At 46.6% G+C, this 23,322-nt stretch overlaps 1 protein-coding gene across 13 annotated transcripts in view; it reads right to left on the bottom strand.

The window, feature by feature from the left end:
* MAP4 (microtubule associated protein 4) overlaps positions 1-23,322 on the bottom strand; it is a 139,131-nt gene that overhangs the window by 33,262 nt on the left and 82,547 nt on the right. For 9 of the 13 annotated variants that reach the window (XM_068673140.1, XM_068673130.1, XM_068673137.1 and 6 more), the window contains 8 exons: positions 21,657-21,767; positions 20,951-21,079; positions 20,284-20,358; positions 18,813-18,953; positions 16,747-17,364; positions 15,447-15,593; positions 14,490-14,657; positions 9,122-13,324 (listed from right to left, as the gene is read on the bottom strand). In XM_068673140.1, coding sequence (XP_068529241.1) covers positions 9,122-13,324; positions 14,490-14,657; positions 15,447-15,593; positions 16,747-17,364; positions 18,813-18,953; positions 20,284-20,358; positions 20,951-21,079; positions 21,657-21,767 — 5,592 coding nt within the window. The remainder of the gene's footprint in view (positions 1-9,121; positions 13,325-14,489; positions 14,658-15,446; positions 15,594-16,746; positions 17,365-18,812; positions 18,954-20,283; positions 20,359-20,950; positions 21,080-21,656; positions 21,768-23,322) is intronic. The other 4 variants (XM_068673133.1, XM_068673138.1, XM_068673139.1 and 1 more) reach the window with 4 other exon arrangements.

The raw sequence follows: 23,322 nt of genomic DNA, 5'->3' as shown, positions 1-23,322 counted from the left end.
ATGGCTTCATTTTTACCCAGCCCAGAGCAGGATTTTTCAGCTCCTGCCTGCCCTGAATGAAAATCTGTAGTTTTAGGGTTTGCGAAGTTCCCCTCTGCAGAAGGAAACGTTTCAGAAATCAGAGACCAGCTCTCAAGGTGACCTGCAGCTGCCTGGTATTTTTTCCCTTGCACCTCAATTTCTCTTTTGTCTTTCTGAGCTATTTTTAGCTCTTTGTCTAGTTTGCCTTCAAAGAAGCAGAGCTTGTCCTCATCCGTGAAACCGGCGTTCTTAACGAGCCCGTCCTTAATCGGTCCCCCTGAGTTTACATTCAAGCCAATCTCGTTAAGCTTCCCCTCAGTCCTCTGCCACTCGAATTCGGTTTTGCCGAAGTCTTTCGGGGACTCCATGCAGTGGAAGGCTTCCGAGAAGCTCTCCGGGTTCTTGCTTTTGCACAGCTGGCTGTATTCGGAGAGCGGTGCGGGCTGCTTGTTGGAGAGAGACATCTCCGATGCCTTCGCCTCCTCCCGGAGCTGTGAGGCTGCCGCGGAGCCGAGCGAGCCGGCGCTGCCGCCTGTGACGCCACGCCACGCCGTGCCCCCGCTCGCGGCACAGCTCCCTCCTCCCCACCCCTCCCGAGCGCGTTCATTTACCCAAGGCAGCCACTAGTTCGAGCGACGCATCGGAGGTAAAGCAGCAGCTCTCGGCTTTTTGTAGGGCCGTAGAGAAAGGGCGGTTTTGTAGCAGGAACGGTGGCCTCCGGAGAGATGCTAGCGGGGTTTCGGTGAGCTCGGTGAGATGGTGTTTCTGGGAGCAGCGTCTCCTCGGCAGTCAGGCACTCCTGGAAATCCTGCTGTCACCCTTTCCCCTGTCAGCCTGTATTATGATCGATGCCTTTACAAGCGTTAATTCCTGCCGATGAGCCACGCAAGAATACCGATGAACTAAGGTCAGCGTTTTCCTCCCCTAAAACCAAAACAAAGCCTCGAAACAAGCCCAGCCAGCCCCAAATGCCCTGCTGCAGGAGGGTCTCTCAGGGCAGGGGGGGCTTTTGTGTTCAGTGAATTTTAACACGTTCGTTAGGAGCCACCGGTGACAAGTATTGCTGCAACAAGGGGTTCGTGATTCGCAAACCAGAAATCCCATCACTCATATGAGCAAGTGGACAAAGCCGAAAAGGATCAAATCTCAGCTAGAAGAGGTTTTGTAGTTTTTAATACCACAAACCTGATTTTTTATCTCTTTTCTTTATAAAATAAAAAGGAAAACCAAACACACCCGACAATATTTTTGAACTGCCTTTTTTCTGTAGCGTGTAATTTACACCTAGCATTTCACATTTCATGTCACTGCTTCAAAACCAGTCTCAGCACACACCAAGTGCATTTGGGCATCCCACAAAGCCTCTACAAGCAGCATCCTCGGCAAGGCTTTTTAACGGTGATTCCTGATTTCAATATCAATTCCCTGATCAAACTGGGAGCCTGCTGCGAGTGTTAAAGGTCGCTTCCAGCCGCTCCGCCCCTGGTCTCTGGATTGCTGTGACTGCATTAGGATCAAACTGCAGAGCTGTCTTTTTTTCTTAAGTGCCTGGTACCGATTAATCCTTAACGAAGGCAAATTTTCTCCCCCGAGCCAGTTACACTGCTTTACAGACACTCACCATTACAGACGTCAATAAACTCCAGCCCAGGAGAAAATGTTATCCTTACAGTTCAAGCAGTAGAAGGACTCCCTGTTATAGCTTCACTGAGCATAGATGTATTTTTACACCCAGAGACAGCAAGCTAGAGTACGCCCCCTGAATTTAACCTGCTGCTGAGAAATGTTACAATCCACACATTTATCTACTTGTATTTAAGCTCTGGGTTTAAGACGCTGCTATATTTAAAAACAATGACTAAGGAACTGTAAGTTATATGAATCTTTCACGACACCCTCTAATTAACCAGAATACTTCCACCCACAAGCTTCACTTCTCAAAAGGCCTCAACAGTGTGATTTTTTTTTTTTTTTTACTTTAAAATATTCATGGGGATCTTGCCTAGTGGAAAATGGGACCTTCGTGCAAGGCTTGCATTTGCTCTCCTAGCTGGTGTGGGACTCATGTTTGCAAGCACTTGCTCGCCCTGTACGTGTTTATAGACTGGTCCCCGAAGATGTAAGACCCCGAAGTCATCCGATCCCGTGTAATTGCTGTTAATCCTTTATTGCTCAGGTAATTCCAAAACTAGATTTTAACAGCAGCTCTGGGGCCACTGCAGACCGCTTAACGCACCGCAGCAGGGGTGAGGGCACGGCTGTAAAGCTACCTCAGCCCAGCCAGCAGGCTTTTGCTTGGTTCTTTTTTTTAAAAAAAATCAAACATTTACCATTTAGAGAAGAGACCAGGAAACCCACATCGATTTAGGGGTTGGTCCTTCTGAGCCCAGAGATGCAGAAGAGATTTCCTATCACTGGCAAGAAAAGCCTGACTCATGATATCCCCAAAATACAGCCACCAACCACCACCACTGCTCCTTTCTGTTATAATGGGTTTTAAACAGACGAACTGATCCATGTTCAATACCTGCGATAGTCAGGAGCAGCAGAGTGCTTGGCTATGAAAACCTCTGAAGTCATCTAATATTTATTTTCTCAGGACATTAATGGAGGTAATTTAGAGTTCATGCGCTGAGAGCCTTTCAGCAGCTTCATCCTGCCCACAGCACGTTGTCTCCAGACATCCAGTCCCAAGCCTCCAGCCACTACTTTCTCCCAAGTGCATTATTTCTTGAGATTTCTTACCATTCTGCCCCGAAGCTACGTTTTTTTCAAGCGCTCAGCTTTCAGCAAGACCAAGTTTGCCAACACAGGCAACGTGCCACCGGCAGCCCCGATCCCGGAGTTTTGGTCCCAGATCTTCCTTTAAAGTCTTACAGAGCTTAATTTTTCTTACAAATGATAGGAGAAGCAGCATCAGGCAACGAAAGACGAGCAGGAAAGGATGAGTGGATGGCCAGAAAACAGGAGGACTTGGACAGATTTAAGGAAAAAAATGACTCAGGTGGGGAAGAGCCCGTGCTAAAGAGCAGTTGGGTCAGAAGGGCAAGGGAGAGACTTTCCGAAAGGAAGCCCCACCATTGCTTTTCCCCATAGTCCAACTTTGGGGAGGACTGAATATTCTTCAAACATCACATCTGGGGTTTCACAGCCCGCTCGGCTCCCCAGCACCTTTCATTCTGTGACGTGGCTGCGAGCCTTCACGAGGGAGACCCTGGTGCAGAGCTGGGCACGGAGTCCCCAGTGCCTGGAGCTTCTATCAACCCCCCAGTGGTGAGACAGCAGCGGATTTCACACGGGGACGTTATATTTTGGGGACGTTATATCCTCAAACCCTCCTATCATTATCTCCTGGCCTTTCTTAAAGGTACATCTGAGACAAGTAAGCTGGCCAAGGCAGCTGAGCACATACAGCGCACGTTTCAGTACGAATATTCAACACCCACAGCCATTTATCCATGCTGCCTGGATATTTTGGCACCTGTGCGTGCCCCTGGGTGTGAGGACGTCCCAGGGCACGAGGCACCGCGTGCTGCAGCGGCTGCGAGGAGCCCCCGGCCCCGTGCGGGCTCTGAGATCACTCCGTCGGCGCGTCAGGGCTTCGTACCCGATCTGCAAGCTTCCAGCTCAGCAGATGAATCAGCCCAGCGTTTCTATTTTTGCTTCACTCCCAGAGCTATTACTTATCCCTCCTAATGCCTTTGCTGCCTTTTTTTTTTTTTTTTCTTTCCCCTAATCTAACACAATCGTTTCTGTGCAGTCCTTTGCACTGGTTTCTAAGGCAACATCACTTTCCAGGATGAGCTACTCCTTGCCAGTGTCTCCAGCTAATGTGCTCTCTAATTAAGTGCTATTACCAATAACGGTCGGTGCTCAGGCCGGCCAGAGCCATCACGGATATGCTCTGGCCATAAAAGCCCAGACCACAACGCCGCAGTTCACATCAGCTCGTCTGAAAGGGTGCAAAACCAGCGGGGACGTCTGGAGCCCAAGGTGTGCCATCACCCGCTGAACCCACGCGCCTCGATTATTCTCATGGTCTGGAAGAAGCCCATCAAAAGGATGACAAGGTGAGCCAGAATATTTAGGATTCTGGCCATTGTGACTTGGAACTACAGGGTGAAAGGTGCGGAGGGTGACGAAACGCAGGCTCACGTTGTACAGGTCAGGCTGTTTGTGGATGAAACCCCATTTAGAGTAGAACAGAATACTCTAAGATCGTCTTCAAAGATCATCTAGTCCAACTTCAACTCACTTTGGCATTTACAGATAATATATTAAAAATCCTAATGATCAGCCAAAACCAGAACTCGAGTTGGAATCACTCCAAAACCACTTCGGATATTACCAGTATCGGGTTATCGTACGAGTATTTGATAGCAGAAACTGCAAACAGGCGAAGCAAACTCACAATACATGAGCAACGAACTAGCAATGTAAGCCAAGAAGGATGAGATTTCCAATTCAGGTATCCCCAAAAGACGAGCAGCCTCCCTAAGGAAATGTGTTCAGTATTCTCAAGCTGGCAGAACTCACAAAGAGCCGTGGTTCTGTTTCGTCCCCAGCTTTTCTTGAACTTCGGAGCGCGAGGAGTGAGCGGGAACTCAAAGACGAAGAACCAAGCCCTAAGGCGATGGCCAAAGCCTGCGGGTGAGCTCCTGAATTTAGACTGCGCAGTGACAGCAGCAGCCAGGATGAGCACAGCCACGGCCCAACGCCACGCAGGAGGAGATGGACGCGTGCTGGTCTGAGCATTCCTCACCACGAACGCGTTTGATGTATTCAACGTAAGACAAAGAGGCCTCTAAAACCCAGCAGCTGCAAGCTATAGGTCTGCAAAATGTCTTCTTTATTTACCTGTTAATTAAGATTGAACCGATACCTCACCGAAACTTTCTGCTGAAGCAGAACCAAATGCAAGCACACGACTGCTTTTTGGAGGAAAAGCAGATAAAAGCAAATTTCTCTTGCCTCATAAACACCTTTAGTACTGAGATGAGAACTGTCTGGTGCCATTGTTTGTGATTCACCTTCTCATATACCTACCTAGGATAACGAGCAGTCTTAATTAACACAACATGATGTTGTGCTGACCATTCGAAAAGGCATTATGAAAATACCACTCCGTTATTCGGAAGCACTTGTCCTAAACACTTTTGTGATTTTGATTTCGGCTACAAATCCATACAGTCCACAGCCCCTTCAAGCTCCCCTATATCATTACCTCGTATTAGACAAACCCAATTACAGCGTGGGGTCCCACAGGAGAACTGCAGACACTGTATGAATGAAGGGTGGCTGTGGAAATGCTGAACTGATTTAACATGATAATGACAACAGCACAATGCAAACCAGCCGGGAAAAGAAAACAGAGGAAGGGCTTCATCACGGCTGGAAAAGAAAAGCAAACGCCGTAATTAAGCAGGGACGGCATTTCTTGCCGTTAAATGTATCCTATTTGCACACAAGGGATTTAGAGCTGTCACACTGAGAAATACGTCCTGCGTTACACACCGAGATGGTGCCAATGGAGAGCACTGGTGACTGCTGCAAAGACAGCTTGTCATCGGCTCCGCTGAAGGCACGGGGGCTGGAAGGATGCCCGCAGGAGGCGGCGAGACAATCGCGATGGAAGCTTTTGAGGAAAGGGGGCAACTCAGCAGCAGACGACCACCTGGACAGGTCCCTCCAAGCCACGCCTGGGAGGATGACCCCGAAACGTGGCTGTCCAGGCCACCAGGCGATTCTGCAGTGAGCTCGTTACTCTGCGAGCAGCCAACCTCACAGAATCACAGAATTTCTAGGTTGGAAGAGAGCTCAAGATCATCCCCGGCGCTACGCACCGCAGCAGCAGGCTCATGAAGATGGCCCCTTCCCAAAGAGCTTAAACAAATCACAAACCATAAGAAGATACAAAATCCAAACCACTGAAACAAATTAATGTGCTGTTTGTTTGTTTGTTTTTCTTTTTTTTTCCCTTTTTTTTCTTTTAAATAGACTTTTCTTTAAGGACAGGCTGGAGGAAATACATTTTTAATGTCTCAATGCTGAAATACAGCTTGAGGAGTAGAGGGACGAGAGCAGTAAATCTGAAGCACAGGGCTCAACACCAGATGAAAGAAAACCTTCCATCATTTATTCTGTTTGCTATTCCTCAACATCACATCTCAAGCCCTGCGTCAGCCAGGGCTCCTGCTTGGAAGCACTGATTTTAGGACCCTGCTTTTTATAAATAATTTCCAATTTTAGTTTTAATCCCAGACAAGAAGTGGCATGAAGGCTCAGTCGCATTTTAAAGGCTGATAACGTCTAATACGTTTTGGTTATCATCTCAACTGCCTCCTCCTGACATTCAGGGATATAAAACAGTTTTCCAGAAGAATCCAGGGAAGTTCTTACATTGGCAACAACGAAAATGAGCAACCGAAATCAAGCCGAAAGATGCACAAAGGATGAAATTCAAACTGCACGAAGAGCTCGGCATCTGATGGCTCTTAACTTTAAACCGCAGTCAAAATTAGAAAACAAAATTACAGAAGTTTGCAGGCAGAGTTTCTACCCGACGCACACAACTTCCGCCAGCGAGAGAAATCTGCAGCATCACTGTTGCCATGACTCCCGAGGGAGCCGTACCACAAAGCCCGTACCTATTTTAGCCGTTCATACAGGAGCTGATGGAAAGCCATCCCGTTATTCCAGAACAGACAGTGTAAGACACGGGTGCCTGGCTAAAGAGACTGCAGTTCCTAAACTTCAGCAGCAGGTTATCCAAAATAACTCCATGCATTATTCTTATAAGACATCGCTGACTGCCCACCAGGGCGAAAAAAATAGCTCCTGTGTGCGGATATTCCAAGTCGGGATATTCTGTTCTGTGACTCTCTATTCCGTGCTGCAAAGTATAAGCTTCACATCGCCCCCTGAGACACAGAGATGAACTGGTGGCCAAGTTCTGGTGGTAGGTAAGGAGAGAAAACCTTTGAGCAGTTTATTGCTACCTTAGCAGGAGAATGAGGCAGAGAGAATGAGGCAGAAAGGAGAAGGTAAGCACAGCCCTCGGCCCCACCAACTTTGTGAAAATTTGGGTTATAATATGATCTCCTAGCTCTCTCTGGCTGCTGCTCTACCTAGTAAAGAAGCACACACATTCATGTTTTTAGATCTCAACACCTTCCCTTCACCGATTTCTGTTCCTGACCTGCGTTGAAGCAGCGTGTGGGTTTCCTGCCTTGCCCTCAGGTGCGGCCTAAGGCACTCGCACACGGGCTGAACTCACCTTAGGGACTCAGCTCGTGTTTTGCTGGCTTTCTGTGGCTCACCAAACAGCTAAAGAGCTGCGAGCTGGGAACTGGCTGCAAGGAGAGAGGCCCTGGTAACGTACATGGTGGTCAAGCAGCCCAGAGGCCTGGTGCCGCGCTCACCGGGGCTGCCAGCGGCCTACTGGGCCCTGCCCGGCACCTCACAGGGCTGGGGCAAGGAGTGCCTCGACCAGCATTTCCAAAACAGGCTCGGTCTTTCAAACCTTCTTCTCTAAGAAATAATAAAAAAATCCAACCGTGGATCTGTGAATTTCTGAGAGGATGACAGCTAGTGAAGGTTGACAAGTCCTGGGCAAATTTAGGCCGGGCCTGCTTACAGACGGGGAGTGTGCCCCCAGTTCACTGATGGGTTATACAGATGGCTCTGAACTAGGAATCCTTCACCTAATTACACATTTTACCTTACTAATTCCACAATTTTCTTGAATATTTACCTGTGAGATATTCATGAGGAGCTTTTCTTTGTTTGCATGGATCTCCTACTAGAATACCACCCCCTTAAATCCAGCAGTAAGCAAAGGAAAGTTAAGACTTCTGGCAGATGACGGAAAGCCTAAAGATTTTTATTTTTTAATTTTTCAAAGATGATGCTGTCTTTAGCTTTCCCCTCACTCTGTATCATCATGCACCAAAGAACATCACTTCTGCAGGCACAAGTTCATGCAGAGAACACCACTTTCACCAAAATAGAACTACTTCAGGTTATGCAACACTCATTAAAATTACAAAACCTCTCAAAAACCTGACCAGCATGTTAAGGCGCACTGGAGCTCTATGTTTGTTAAGTTAGTGGCTGCATCATGCAAACTGGCAGCGAGGAACTCTGCAGGAACGGGAACAAACTTTCCTGCCCGATGACGAGGCAGAAAATCGGGGCGCCTCAGCCCGTCTCGGCGACGGCCCTCAGGGCAGCCCCGGTTCTTCATGAGGAAGGCTTGGACTGAGCAGAACGACAAGGGTTTTATAGTACGGATGGAGATGATGTGTAAAGGCTCTAATTTTAGAGGTCTAGAATTTCCTTCCGTTCTATGAAATTAGAACAAAATCCTGTGAGAACACGGGGCTGTCCCCTGGTCAACAGCCCAAGTGAAGAGCCCCGGCTGCTTACCAAGCACCTCCACAGGCTCAGCAGAGAGCCTTACACTTTGTTACAGTTCTGCTACACTTTGCTTTCGTAAAGCTTATTACTCTAGGAGAAAGCATGCTTTACAGACTTCACAATTTGAGGTATGGCAAGATAAAGTCACTGAGCGACTGCAGGAGGAACAGTGGCTGGTTGCAGTAGCCTCTTGTAGCATTACAGGCCCGACACAGCAGCAGTCGAGAAGATTTCCTACCACAGGAACACCCAAATCCCTGCCCTCCAGCAGCACACAATGCTAGTTAGTGACCGCGATGATTCACTGCTGCGTGTCGGATGAATGCCTCTCTGTCTCTGATGACAAGAAGCGAACGTAACTTAACACCAAAAAGTGCAAGTTTGCTTTAAAAAGCCATGTACCGCATGTATGTAAAATCGCCTCTGAATGAACAGAACAAATAATCGAGTTCTGGAACGTAAACCAAACTGTCAATCCCTCGGAGGTTGGGAATTAGCACTGTGAGACAGGCAAGCAGAACTAACAGCCTTTTAAGATCAGCCAAAAACCCAGTCATGCCACACTCGCTTGTGCCACATAGGATTAACGATTACGTATTCATGCCAACGCACTGACAAACAGCAAGGTCTTGCACGCAAGCTGCCTGGATTACTGCTGCTAGCTCCAACCACAAGCACACACCTTTTTCTTGCCTCTGCCGGCTCATACCAGTGGCTCTCAGCTGCCTTTGTCTCTCCTGGTCTTGAGCAGCAGACCTGGCTGGCAGAGTCGGCACCCCTCTTGACTTTGTGGGTCTCATGTAGCTTTTTAGCTGTCCTGTTGCTTTAACTCTCTCTTTCTTTGCCTCCTTTCCAGCTTTTTGTTCAGACTCCTCTTCATTTGCTTTAATTGCGTCTTTATCTTCCCCAGCCTTTGATACTGGGCCATCCTGCAGGTGAGCAGCATCCTCTTCTGCTGGGTGAGAATGAGCTTCGCTGTTACCTTCAGGACTGACTTGGGTTGTTGGGGCAGCTGCTAGATTTACACCAGCTGCCTCTGCTTCAGCTGCTTTCTTGTCTAAGCTGCCCAGGCACGTCACTGAGCCCTGCTCACTATTCCTGCCTCCATCCAACCCAACCTCTTCGGCTTTCTTCTCCACCAGTGCTTCCACCACCTGCGATGTGGCTGCATCTGCCTTGCTCTCTGGTATCGCCGTGTCCTTCTCTCCAAGAGAGACGGTTTCTTCTAGTTTCTCTGCCCCTTTGGCACCTAGGGGAGCTGGTCTGTGTTTTGCATCTGCCACCTTCTGAGGAAGGTCAGAGGAAGTGCTGTCAGTGATTTGCTTTTTATCAGTGGTTTTTACTTCTTTATCATCAGCCTTTGCCACAGGAGAAAGGCAAACTTCATCCTCTTTAGATTTAATGTCCTCTTTAACTGAAGGATCCAGAGGAAGTGCTTTACCTGCCTCAACACCACCCTGGGAAGCAGTGCCTTCAGTTTTATCATTCTCTTTCTTTGAAACCTCTTTTCCAGGCTCTTCATGTCTCAAATTGTCTGGTTGCTCAGGAGCTTTCAGGTTCTGGACCCCCTCCTGAGCACTAGGTCCAGGCTCTTTGCTGCTCTTCTCTGCTGTCACCTCAGGAGAAGGAAGCTCCTCAGCTCCTGTACCCCTCTCTGAAACATTGCCAGTGTCATCAGGGCCCCTTACTGCAGCCTGAGCAAAGGATTCAGAGTAGTTTCCTTTATTATCCCAAAGCATTTGAGGGCTGATGGGAAAACCTTTAATATTTCTGTTTTCATCTACAAAATCCATTTCTTCCATTCCATATTCCATCTCGGGTCCCATGGGAGGCAGCGCTTCGCTCTTGTTCATTTTTCTCTCTAGAAAAGCAAGCTGCTCAGGGGCATTTTTAGACTTTTTACTTCTTCCATCGCTACCTCTCTTTTTAGATCTATCAGTAGCTGTGGCTGACCTGTGATCTGCTGCTGGTTGCTCTAGAATAGGAAGTCCGACCCCAGTGCTACAAGGAGCGGGACTTTCTGCTTCAGATTTGGCAGATGTCTCCTTGTCACGAAAAGGAAACATCTCTGCACCTGCTTTGGGCTCCAGAAGCAACGGCTGCTCCAAGCTAGCCTCCACCTTTTTGCATATCTCTTTGTTATTTGTGCTCAATTTTTCTGGCTCCTGAGGTGCAGCAGGAGCTTGTGCTTTGCTTGTATCAGAGGGGTCATCTAGCGGGCTCACTAAAGCACTGAAATTATTCTCTTTGTCTTTAGCAGGAGACTGAGCTTGTTTAGCATTTCCCACCTCTTTGACTACTGCGGGGATGTTACCTGGACCCGCTGCGGCAGGCTGCTCAGGACTATTTTCAGCCTTTTTGCCTTTCGTATCTCTACCTTTTTTCTTAGGCTTGTCTGTCACCAGGTCCCTGACGGGACCGCATGCTGCAGCTGCATCTGCCCTGTGCTCTGGCAGAGGCTCAGCTGTTTTAACACCTATTTCCTTACCTTCAGTACCGGGCCAAGTCTCTTTAGTGCTGGCTGGCTCTGGCTCTGCTGTCTCTGTTTTATGACCTGCAAGAACTGGCTGGTTAGAGGAACTTTTCCTATCACCACCCTCTGTTTCAGGCTTTTCCAACACCTCTTTGGCTACTCCTGTCAGGTTCTCTCTTTCCAAATCAGATGCCTTATCTTTATCAAAGGTCATTTCCTTTGTTTTTCCAGCCACCTTCTCTTTGCTTGGAACATCGGTTGCTTCCACCCTGGTGTCCAGGCCAGCTGACTGCCCAGAAGAACTTTTTTCGCTTTTTTTCCTTTTCCCATCACTACTCCTCTTCCTAGGTTTGTCTGCCACCAACACTGCATCAGAATCTGGCACAACGAATTCACCTGGAGAAGCAAGTCCAGCCTCTTTGCCCTTAGCCATCGCTTTTACCTCCTTTGTTGGGCTGATGGTGTCAGCCACAGCAAGATGCTTTGTCTCCTCTCTCCTACCCTCCAGAAAGAACGGTTGGTCTAAAGCAACCACAGCAGCCACTTCACTTTTCCCAACACTTTCTTTAGGTCCCTCTGTTGTTAGTTCAACGGGCCTCTGAATTTTATTTAAATCCAATAAATTCTCCTGAAAAGACCCAGCACTACAGCCTCTCTCTCCACCTTTATCACCTACTTCCTCAGTTTTATCAGCTGGGGCAGGAAGACCACCAAGCTCCACCTTACTCTCAAGAAAAGGCTGCTGGAAAAAACCTCTTTCACCTTTTTTACTTTTCCCATCGCTACCTCTTTTTTTGGGCTTCTCTGCTGTTTTTGCAGGGTAAGTATGTGCATTTGCTGATGGGTGTCCTCTTGTAGGAAAATCAGCCTCCCTGCAGCTATCAGAGAAAGTTGCTTCTTTCATGGTCTCATCTACCTTCACCCCATCAGCAGGTTTGCCTACATCCTCCGAAACAGCTACCTGCTCAGAGGAACTTTTGATTTTTTTGACTTTCCCTTCACCACGCTTTTTTTTCGGTCTGTCCATCCCATGAGCAATACTGAGATCTTTTCCAGTCTGCTGCTCTAACGCAATAAACCCGTCCCCTTTGTTTTTATCAGGGGAATCTGCCACTCTAGCTCCGTCTGCTGCTTCAGCAGAAGCAGGATGCTTGGCTGCAGCAGGCTTAATAACTGCCTCGGGTTTTTGTACAGCTAACGGTGTAACAGGCATTTTGGTAGTATCTGCTGGGGTCTTTGATAATCCCTCTGAAGCACTTAAGTCGACTGCCAAGCACTTATCGGGGGACACTGGCTTGGTTTCTTCAGCTGGCTTGTCAGGATGTTGGTTCGATGGGGCCACAGCCCCTGCAGGAGGCTCTTTGAAGGATTCGTTTTCAACCCCTTTGCCTTTTTCACAACTACCTCCTTTCTTCGCTGCTTCTTCCAGTGACCCACTGGAAGGCTGAAGCTCACGGGGGGCAGCGTCCCTGGGTGTTTTATGCTGAGGAGATACGCGCTGAGCTTCCTTATCCTTGTCAGAAAGGAGAGTTTCTGAAGGCTTGACCTCTAAAGGAGTTTCTGCTTTGCTTACACTGATCGCTTCTGAAAGAGACGCCTGCAGGCCAGCACATCCTGCCTCATCAGACTCCCTCTTTTCATTTTTACCAGGAACATTTCTTTCCATGGGCTTGGTTGGCACCTCTGCTGTAACAGGTTCCCCCGGCTTGGTCTCGCCTCCCTGCTTCAGGGGAACCTGTTTTCTCTTCCCTTTGGAGCTCGACGTCCAGCTGTCATCTCTCACGTCTTCTTTTGGGATGAAGTCTCTATTTTTTGGTGACTCAAACGGCACGCTGGTTTTCTGGACCTGCTGTCCTGGTGCCGGCACTGAGAAGGCATTTTCATCAACCAGGTTGGGACTTCCAGTTATTATTTTAGCATCCTTTGGCACATCTGAAGTTCTGATGGGCATTCCGGGGCCAACATCTGGTTTTTGCAACTCACCACCAACTGGAGAATTTTTCGGAGCTCTGGAGACTGCTGAGTTTTCATCCCAGAACTCCGTTGCTCTTGGCGGCTGGTTTCTCTTTTGTTTTGGTTTCTTTTTCTTTTTCTTCACAACAGCCAGAGAACCTTCCAAATCCCAGCTCTCCCTGGGTGCATCTCTGCAGCTCTCCACAAGCTCTGGCAGCACACCGGACGGCTGCTCGGTTGCCTTTTTATGTGAAACCCTAGTGCGAGGGGATGCTCCAGCAACAGATCCGGGTTCCGCTACCGAACAGGGGTCTACTCTGGGGTCAGTGCTCTTCTGCTGTGGCAGACCTACGAGCCGTTCCTCTGGCACATCTGCAACAGGCACTGCTGCAGGTTTTGCTCTGCCAAACCTGCGGTCACTTGATTTGTTAGCTTGCCTTATTTGTGCAGTAGGTAGACCTGGAATACAGGAAGCCTGCTCAAACATCAAAGCAACTATTTGCTTTTTTTAAAAAAAAATTATATTATATATATATAAAAATGTGATTTTAGCCATCTAAAACAATCCATACAGTCATATATGCAGAAGTTCCCAGCACCAATACCACACTAATTCTAAATCCACCTCAGCGTAGCTGGGATAGGCATTTACACACAAAACCTATTGCAACTGGTACCAATAAATACGTCAATGCTATTTAAAAATCCATAGCCCCTGACACATGCTCTCACCCCACCAAAAAGCAATAGTTCTGGTAAGGCCATGTTATCTTTTTTTTTTTTTTTTAAAGTGCATTAAGGATCCATTTTGTCTCGGCAAGACAAGACAACGCACACTTTTTCTCTCCCTAATTGGCAACCTTCCCAAGTGCGAAAACAGAGGTTTAGTGGAAAGATGAGACTGGGGAAGAAAGGAGGGGGGCACCGGGAGGGGGGAGCAGAAGAGCCAGGTTTCCCACAGCACCCAGAGTGGAAGCAGTGGAAGGCAGAACCTCCGTCGCAGAAGTCGTTTGCTGTCCCCGGTTACAGGCAGGGTTTCCTTAGCTACAAGCCACCGATTTTAAAGAGAGCGTCAGTCAGTTGTCAGTTAGCCCTGGCCCACAAATCAGCCTCCAGTCACAAATGTAAGCAATAACAGCTCGTCGGAGAGGCTGGATTAGTGGAGCAGGGGAAAAAAAAAAAAAAAAAAAGATCCCATTTTCCTTTGGTAATTACAAAATCCAATTTGGAAGGAGGCCTTCCCTGGGAATATTGCAATAAGAATTAATGGTCCTTTTTAATACCAGGATAAAAGGAAATAAAACAGCAGTGGTAATGGCAGAAGGATGGTGAGCTGTTATATTCTAAAGCAGAAAAGATATAAGCTAGGAGCAGTGATAAAGTAACGGTAGCAAGCATATTTAGGCTTTTAGTCCTGTGAACAGGAAGGAGAAAAGATTATTTTAGAGCGCAGGGATTAGAGGCGAAGTGCAAGCAGAATCACCGATGAATGCAAAGAACTGCACAGCTGATTGGTGCAAAAACAAATTTTGCTTGCTCAGGTGGCACAGAAGTCAATAGAAAAAGGTGAACAGTTCCCAGAGGACATTTCCATTCTAAAATTGAATTATTATTTCTATTCTACCTGTAGGTTCTTGTAGAGCTTTTTCTTGCTGGGGTTGTGCATGCTCGATATGGTTGTGCTCAGCCTGCTCCTTTGGTTTCTCTGTAACAGTAACATCCACAGTAACAGGTTTTTCTGGAAGGAGGTCTTTGTTTTCTAGTGCAACAACTTCTTTTGCTTCTACTGGAACTGAAATACGAAAGTGGAAAGAAATTGAAATGAAATACAAAAAAAATATGAATAGAAGACTTCAGCTCCTATGAATACACGTAACCAGCAGTTTAAAAGCAAACCTTTGGAGAGGGTACAGGTTCTATCTTCTTTTTAATAGGGATGAAGTTTGTAAGATTTGATTGTCTGCTATGTATTACCTCCTCTCGATCCCATTTTAAGAAGCAGTTTTATATTTTGACTGACATGCAAAAGTATAGGTAAAGCATGAAGCTAAGACCATCGTGGTGCTTATGGACACAGTGAGGTTGTCAATTAAAAAAAAATCAAACCAGTGCTAAAATATGCTCCATTATCAGTCTGCAGTCCCTATCTAATGCTAATCGTCTAGTATTCATAGATATTTTAGGATACATTCATATAGACACTACTAAATTCCTAGCTACACAGCTATAACAAGTTTTAATTTATAAAACGATCACTTTGGAGAATGGTTGTATTTTTAAAATATGAATAAGATTGATTACATAAAAAACAAAGATTGTGAGAGATGTAAAACAAATATGGATGAGGAAGAAAAAGATAAGTTACATGCTGGTCATTTCCAAAGTGAAGGCTACCACCTAGTTCTAACACAGTCCCCACGTTTGTACATGTTTATAACCTTCCTGAGATTAAATCTTTGTTGCTTTGTCCTTCACAAGGATAGGAGAACGGTGTCTGGGAGAAAGAATCTGGGTGCTTGGGAAGAACCAGCTGAGAGCAAAGTGCTTGCTCCAGCTGTATGCTGTGGTTTGCATTTCTCACCTGCTGGTGCAGGCAGATGGTTTGTCTGTTCTGGAAGACGATCTTCATGGTGGCTGGGAGATGGAACACTGTCTTTGGCTTTCTCTAACGGAAGATCAACACAAGCCTCTGGGCCTTTCAGTTCTTGTTCCACGCTTGCAGGTGCTTCTGAAAACAGAATGTAGAGAATAAAATTTCATTTTTTTTTAATTTAGATGAGATTAAGCAGGATAAAATTACGTCCTCACCTAATTCCCATTTTCCTCAGGAAACTAGAGGAAACCATCACTTTCAGAACAGTGATAACCTGCTTTTTAGGATCACTTTCTAACAGCTCTCCCCTCCTGAAAGCTTAACTGCTACAAATCTTCCTGTATTGACTTGTATTTAGTCTTTCATTCCCCCACCTATGCCTTTCAGCTACTACATTCTAAAAAGGTTTTTCTTTTGCTAACACTTCTCTCCTTTGAAATGTATTCTTATCATTACACCAAAGAATATTAGAAGGCAAAAAAAAATGAAAAAGAAAATTTCTTACTACGCAGAACTCTTTCCAACAGTCAATCAATACACGCTGGGTCTGCCCAGTGCTGTTTGCTATAGTGACTGTCATGTCTCTCAGAAAGGATAGTGTCCTTTGAGAAATCCACGCAGCACAAAAAATCCATTGTCCACCACATGGAAAAAGCAAAATGCTTGCTGCCCTGAATCGATGCCTATAGTCATTGCAAGGAAATGTCACCACATCACCAACAAAGCCTGTCAGTCTCCTCAGAAACTATTTTTCCAGATAAGAAGCTTTGTTCGAAAACGCTGTCCTGCAGCATCTGTGGAAATTTCTGTATATGATAATGATGCAAAAATAAATACTAACACGGATGAACTAGAAAAAAATAAAAATAAAAATAAAAATAAAAATAAAAATAAAAATAAAAATAAAAATAAAAATAAAAATAAAAATAAAAATAAAAGACACAAACACACAGCTCTGTAAAGAATGCCAAGTCCTTAAAAAATCATTTAGTTATTCTAGTTTCATATTTTCTAGGTGAAAAATCCTTGTGAAATTCTTCCCCTGTCTGTATCTTGTCAGTGGAGCTGTGCTCTACTTAAGATTCTGATGTGCCTTGAATTTAAACATCTTAACTACTAAAAAAATATGTTTTTTTATGTGGCAGTCTTACTAGAATTGTACATCTCTGTAGTAGTCACTATCCACTACCAGGCTTGTTGCTGCTAGTGCTGTGCCAACTTCGAGTGGCCTTTGCACACCATTTGCTAATTTATTTCTGGCCTGAACAAAGCTTTCAGCTAAGCTCACCTGCAGGAGGCTCATGGAAGGGTGACTTGCCATGCTCAGCAGGAGATTCAGATGTTATCAGCTCTTCAGATGCAGCAACCTTGGTGTCAGCTGCAGGGACAGGCTTAGCTTCTGATGCAGGGACAAAACCTGAATCCACAGCAGGAAAAGGCTTGGCTTCTGCGACAGGAGCAAACCCAGAATCCACGGCGTGGAGGTGGTTAGCTTCTGCTGGAGGGGCAAACTCCAAATCCAGGGCATGCTGAGACTCAGTGTCTGCTACTGGGCTAAATGCCAAATCCATAGCATGGTGAGACTTCGTGTCTGCTGCCGGGGCAAACCCTGCGTCTGCTGCTGGAGCAAACTCCAAATCCACGGCGTGATGGGGCTTAGAATCTGCTTCTGGGTTCAAGCCAGTATCCACCACTGGGGCGAACATGGCATCGATACCATTAGGAGGTTTGGCTTCTGGGGCAGGAGCAAAGCCCACATCCAGAGCCTGAGGAGGCTCTGCTTCTGCTGCAGGTGCAAATCCAACATCTGCAGCCTGCGGAGGCTTGGTGTCTCCTGCAAGGATGGACCCAGCTTTCTCGGCAGAAATGGACGTGACATCGGAGGCAGGAACACACTGTGCATCTGCTACGGAAAAACAGATTGCAGAAATCAACAAAAAATAACGAATGTGAAAACCCAACAGTGCAAATTATGGCTAGGGAATGGTTTTCCCTTGCCCTCTTGTGCCTTTTCAGCAGCATTCACTCCCCCGTCCACTCCGCTCAGGTTGCACTGCTCTTGCTGACAGATTCCCCAGTGCACCCAAGCCATGTTTTGTATCCTTGGCTACAGTGCCAGACATCCGCCTGCTCCTAGCCTACAGCAGCCAAAAGATGCTTTGTTATTGTTTAAAATCTGACGCTGCAGAGCTGGCAAGAGACCCGAGCGGGTAGATCCACTGCAAGCAACACATTCCAACGGAACAGACACCAGAATCCTAACGAGGTTTTTTCCCTGTACAGGAGGAGACAGAAACTTTTGGTGCCACCTTTCTGAGCACGGCAGCGTATTCCAACAACTGAAGAAGTCCTGAAACGTTCCAGAGCCACATTTCAAATATTGTTTACACTGTTCATGGGCAGGCAGTACCGCAACTCGAGCAAGGGTGCTGATACAGAAGGCTCTGCCACCCAGTGAAGCGCCAGCTGCCCCTTATTCTTTCAAACTTGGCCTCACTCACATTTTACATAATAGCCACTAAAAACTCAGCTCTTTGTTTCAAAATAACATTCAAGTTTCAGCTGTCTACAGGCAAATTTTGCAAATTATCCAAAGCCAGAAGCACTGGCTCTTGCGTTTCTTCTGCAGCTACTACTTTCAACAGCCCCTGGTACTGTCCGTACGCTGTGCGGTGCAGCACGGTGACCTCAACAGCTTAGATACACAGCTGAGTAGATGTTAAAAAATAAAACTTCTCCTCAATGTTTGAACTGCATCTAAAAACATCCCCCTGCCAAACACTGGGAAATATGTTTAAAAGATATGTAATAAACTGAAAAATGAAAGAAATTGGGAAAATGGTAAAAGTCCCTTTCCAAACTGTGCTGCAGGATGTATTTAGGTAGAACCAATGCTCCACCAAAACAAAACCAAGTGGTTTTTGTTTAAGGATTTTGATTTTACAGAAGGATAAGATGTTGAAGAAATAATTCTGTACTGTGAATCTCCTGCTGTCTATAAACAAGTTAAAAACTCTGTTTTAAAGTCACTTTTTCTCTTCTTAAAACAGAGAGCTTTAAGGTGTTTATAGACAGCAGGAGACCCATGGCATAACCACGTTCTTGACTCACCCTAACACTGTCAGGAGGTGAAACTTGGAGAAATTTTGATTCTTTACGAATCATTACGTCTGTTACTGGGCTGTGACAGCAGAGTTGAAAAGTCTAGCAGATTGCTCTTTCTCACCAACACAATCTATATAAACCTTTAGTTCTGATGGAGATTAATACTTTGCTGTTTTATCTTTCCACTACTACAGCTTGCTCATGACAGGTCCAAAATCAGCACCAGTCATGAGGCAAGGGCAGCTTTACCTGATGTGTCACCTTTTGATGCATCAGTAGCTTCAGCCCCTTCTGGGGATGCTGTTATTGCAGTAGGAACAAAATCAGGAGTCACTGCTGCCGGGCTTTCTGGCAAATTTGGCTTTTTTGCTTCAGTCACTGTGGGGGGCACTGGGCACAGAAAATGAAGTTTGATTAAGCACTCGGAAAGATCTCAGCAAACAGCTTTATCTCCTGGACTTGCCAGGATTTGAATCACCCTCTCAAGGCGCTGCCTGCTCCGTGCTGCCTGCAGTCTGATGAGTGAGCTCCCCCACTGCAGCAACGCAGTCGGGTAGGACAGGACCAGAGCCTGTTTGCAGGGTCTGTTTCAGAAAAATGACTTGTGCAATACCTAAGAAAACACTTGTGTCCTTAGGGAAGCAATTGCTGTAAGAAACTTGAGGAATATTCAGCTACAAAGCATCCCTGCTCTACCTTGAATCCTAGGTGGAGCCCTGAGCTCTAAACACCCCATCTACCCACAATCGGTGTTAAACTGCTCTCTTCCTGGCTCGTTCACCAAAATCAGCAATAAAGATCCCATTGCAGGTGAAATATCGTAATAGACATGCGACTGCAGTGCAAATGTGTCCTCCTCAGTGGAGCTTCAATGCTTTAACTGTAACATCTAGTCTAAAGAGAATTGGGCAGAGTATACAGGTTTGCAATTGGAATTTAATTTAAAATTCTGTTGATTATCCATGAGCCAAAATTATGTTTGTTGGTTCCCTCAGCTGCACTGGTCCTTGGAAGGAGTAAACATGAGCACTCTGACAGATTATTCAAGTCAGCAGATTTGACTCGAGTGTGTTCAAAGACTAGGGCTCTTGAAAGTAGCAAAATTCCAGTTTTACAGACTTTCTTTTCTAGAGTAAATTTTATTTATCCTATTTATTATTTTAGGGTCAAGTAACACTTGAACAGATACCCCAACTGGAATCCATGGTACCCTCACTGGTCCACGAGAAGCACAGAACAGAGATGTAGTCTGGAATCCACCAAGCTTGCTGCTACCAGGGTTATTTTGTGCATATCTGCAACTTGAAGTCCCCATAGCCCATGGAAGGGCATGCTTAACCCCATGCTTTCAGAGGGTTAAAGTCCAGCTATATGCCCCAAAAGGGCACACCACTAGTTTATACCAAGAGTTGGGCTTGGAACTGTATAAATTTGTCACCCTAATTAACAAGGTAAACAGTCTGCATAATGCAGTGTTCCCCCCATCCCTGACAACACTAAACCTGAAAATGTGTGTCAAGCAACATTTAAACCACGCTTTTTTATTCTAAGTTGATTTGAGAACCAGAAATGCTCTTGGCCAGGTCCCACTTCACTCCGATACTGCTTTTTGTTTCTTGAAAAGGCAGACGGGGACACAAGTTCTGTTTCTGCTGCTCATAGACTCTAGGAATGAGAGGAACTACACAGTTCCTGCAGACTAAGTCGAAACTGTTTTTACCTGATGGCTCAACAAAGAAAGAGGCATCTGGTCCCTTCACATCATGCTGAGCTCCCATCCAATGTTCTTCAGGCACTACAATAAAACACATTTAGTCCTGTCACTAACAGAGAATCACAGGGGTTGGAAAAGCCCTCCAAGCTCATCAGGTCCACCCCCTACCACCAATGTCACCACCAAACCCTGTCCCCAAGCACCACGTCCAACCTCTCCTTGAACACCCCCAGGGACGGTGACTCCCCCACCTCCCTGGGCAACCCATCCCGATGCCTGACTGCTCTTTCTGAGCAGAAATGTCTCCTTCTTTGCTCAGGGTATTGACTCTGCTGCTGTTTTGACTGCACTCTCAGGTAACTCAGTTCATTTTATGAATGCTATTTGATTATAACTAGTCCAAGCTTGCATCAGCCAGAGAAGAGTTTCCCCAGGACCCGACAACGCAGGTTCTTTGCTCAGTGGCACATTCATCCCCTTGTATCTTTAGAGCATTCCCATTGATCAGGGAAATGCTGTTTCCAAAAGGATATTTTTTAATCTCAACTCATTTTATGCATTAACTCCCCCACCAAGATTCTTCAGGACTAATACATCGAGATTTTCCAGCTGCATATCCTTCAAAGCCACCTACAGTGAGACAGACAGCAAGAGCAGAACATCTGTTTCTTACCTGCGTTGTCTTGCAGAAATTCTGCAGCTGAATCCAGGCCCACAAAGGCTGACGGGTCAAGAACCTCTGCAGGACAATAGGGGGATCCCAGGAAAGGTTGTTCAGGTACCATCATGGATCCATGTGGTGCTAAGGAAACAAAAGGCCGGTTTTCAGTCATTTGTCATTTTAGACAAAGTTTGTAAGCAACTCTCTCAAGTAGTTCCCCTTTACAAGTCGCATTGTGAACTGTACATCTATTTTTTTCCGACAAGGTACAAGAGAGTAAATACAAATAATTTTTTTCTTTCTTCTCTCCTTTTGCTTTCTGCTTCTGCTCCCATGAATTCTCGTTAATAACCACTTAAGCTGCAACAGCCCGAACACCGAAGACCATTTTGTGGACAAAGTTCCTGCAGCTTTGGTTTTTAGCCATGAAGACAAGAGCTGTGAGTAACTCCAGCCCCAACTCAATTTGTCGAGATGCCCCATCTCCTTCTGCCTAAATATGCTTAAAAAGTAACAAACCAACAAAAAAAAAAACACACAAAAAAAAAACCCTCTTGGAAGCAGCTACCAGAAAGTCTTTTAGGCAAAAAAAAACATAATCATGCGAAGAGATTGTATGGTCTGTGCACTTATCAGCTTAATAGTTTTTAGTATGTGAAGGTCAATGGAGAAGACACCAAAAAAGACCATCAGGGACAGATGTGGAGGAGGAACTCACCATGGATGTCTGTGGAAGTGTCAACATGGTCCGTGAAGAGCTGCACGTTCTTCATGTCAGCAGGAAAGGCCAAATCAGGCAGGTTCTCCCCTCGGTGCATGCTGAAGGGGTCTGAGGGGACACAAAACGAGGCCAGTGTTACTGCACAAAGATACGACGTGGCACAGGGTTATTTAAAAACAGTGCTGGGATGATCCCAACACCAGCACTGCTGCGATGCAGCAGCAGAGCGAAGGACTTCCAAGGGAGAGCTGCTTTCAGGACTATTTATCGAGGACAAACGCCTCCCTAATTAGACTTTACACCCATGCAGACTGCACGGTAGGGAAAATCGCCTGAAATGCAGGTGCTAAGATTTGTACAAAGAACCCGTCTCCTCCTGTGGTTTGTAAGATGGATTCCTGACCAAAACCTGTCCCTTAGGGAGCAGAGAGCCTTGCTGATAAGATGAAGGGAAGACGACCCCACTGTGCCTTACTCCAGATGAGAGCAAGGTGAAGGGAAGGAGCCGTGGCGCTCCCATCACAGACGAACTGTCCCGAGGTTTACAGCCCCCGGGGGGGTTTTGTGACATCTTGCCAGCCTGGACCAGCCACCCCATCCATCCCCAGGGGGGCACAGCCCCGCGACAGGAGGCTTCGATGGGAGGCGTCAATCCCTGCCTTGGCCTTGCCTCCTGGCTTCCCAGGAAGGTGGGGATGGACTCCACGCTCCCGAAGCGGCTGTCACACGCCGATGGGCAGACACCACGCAGATTTCTTCAGGTTAAGCACAATGAGAAGGGATTCAGCCGAAGGCTTCTCGTTGTCTCTCGCCAGACGTGCTATTTCAGGGGACGGCAGCAAAGCCGCGAGTGTTCATTGTGCTCCCAAATGTCAGCGCTGGGTGAGCACCACGAATTCTTTCAGAAATCTCGCAGCCTGGTTGAGATCCCCAGACAATGTCTCGCTTCAGAGGAAATTTTAGAAAATGTTAATTTCGAGCTGTTTACAACAGCACCACCAAGACTAAATCACTGCCTTTTTCCAGTCCGACAAAACCCAAGAAGCATTCCAACCCAAACCGACTGAGAGGCTCAAAGGGGTGCTGAGGATTTCCCTCGGTGCCAGCAGCTGCTGGATGCGGCACAAGGGGGCTGGCCAGGTTCTGCTCTGCGGGGTCCAGGGAGCGTGGAGGGGCTTTTCTTGTCCTCTTCAGATCCCCATGGGGGCCTGAGCCCCCTCTAAAGCAGGTGAGTGGGGTCCTTCTGCCCCCAGCACTGCATGCCGAGGGGCATGGAAAGGTGAACGGCACGGGTGGGACCCAGCCAGAGCAGTAAGGAATCAGTCCTTGGGTCCGAAATAATTCTCTACCTGCCCCAAACTTGCTGCTTGTTTGTCATATTATGAAGCCAGACGAATGTTAAGGATCTGAGAAGGTTTCTTCCAGGCAGCTGGAGGTAAGATTGACAAAACACTCCGGAAAAGTTCTCAGCTCACATCCACGGCCACTCACAGCTGCTGCTGCTCAGAGACACAGCTCGAGTTCGCTGCTGATCCTGGACTAACAAAAGCACGTTACTTTAGACTGATCAGAGGTGTAGCTCTTCATGTGCAGTGATTTACCTGTAGCTACAGTAATGAATCACGGGACGCTCCTGATGGAGAGCCTGACAGCATTTTAAGGC

This window comes from Anas acuta, chromosome 2 (genome assembly GCF_963932015.1).
Source record: "Anas acuta chromosome 2, bAnaAcu1.1, whole genome shotgun sequence".
In the NCBI taxonomy this organism is placed as follows: Eukaryota; Metazoa; Chordata; class Aves; order Anseriformes; family Anatidae; genus Anas; species Anas acuta.
Note: the sequence above shows the minus strand (reverse complement) of the source record. Positions and strands in the feature narration are given on the sequence as shown.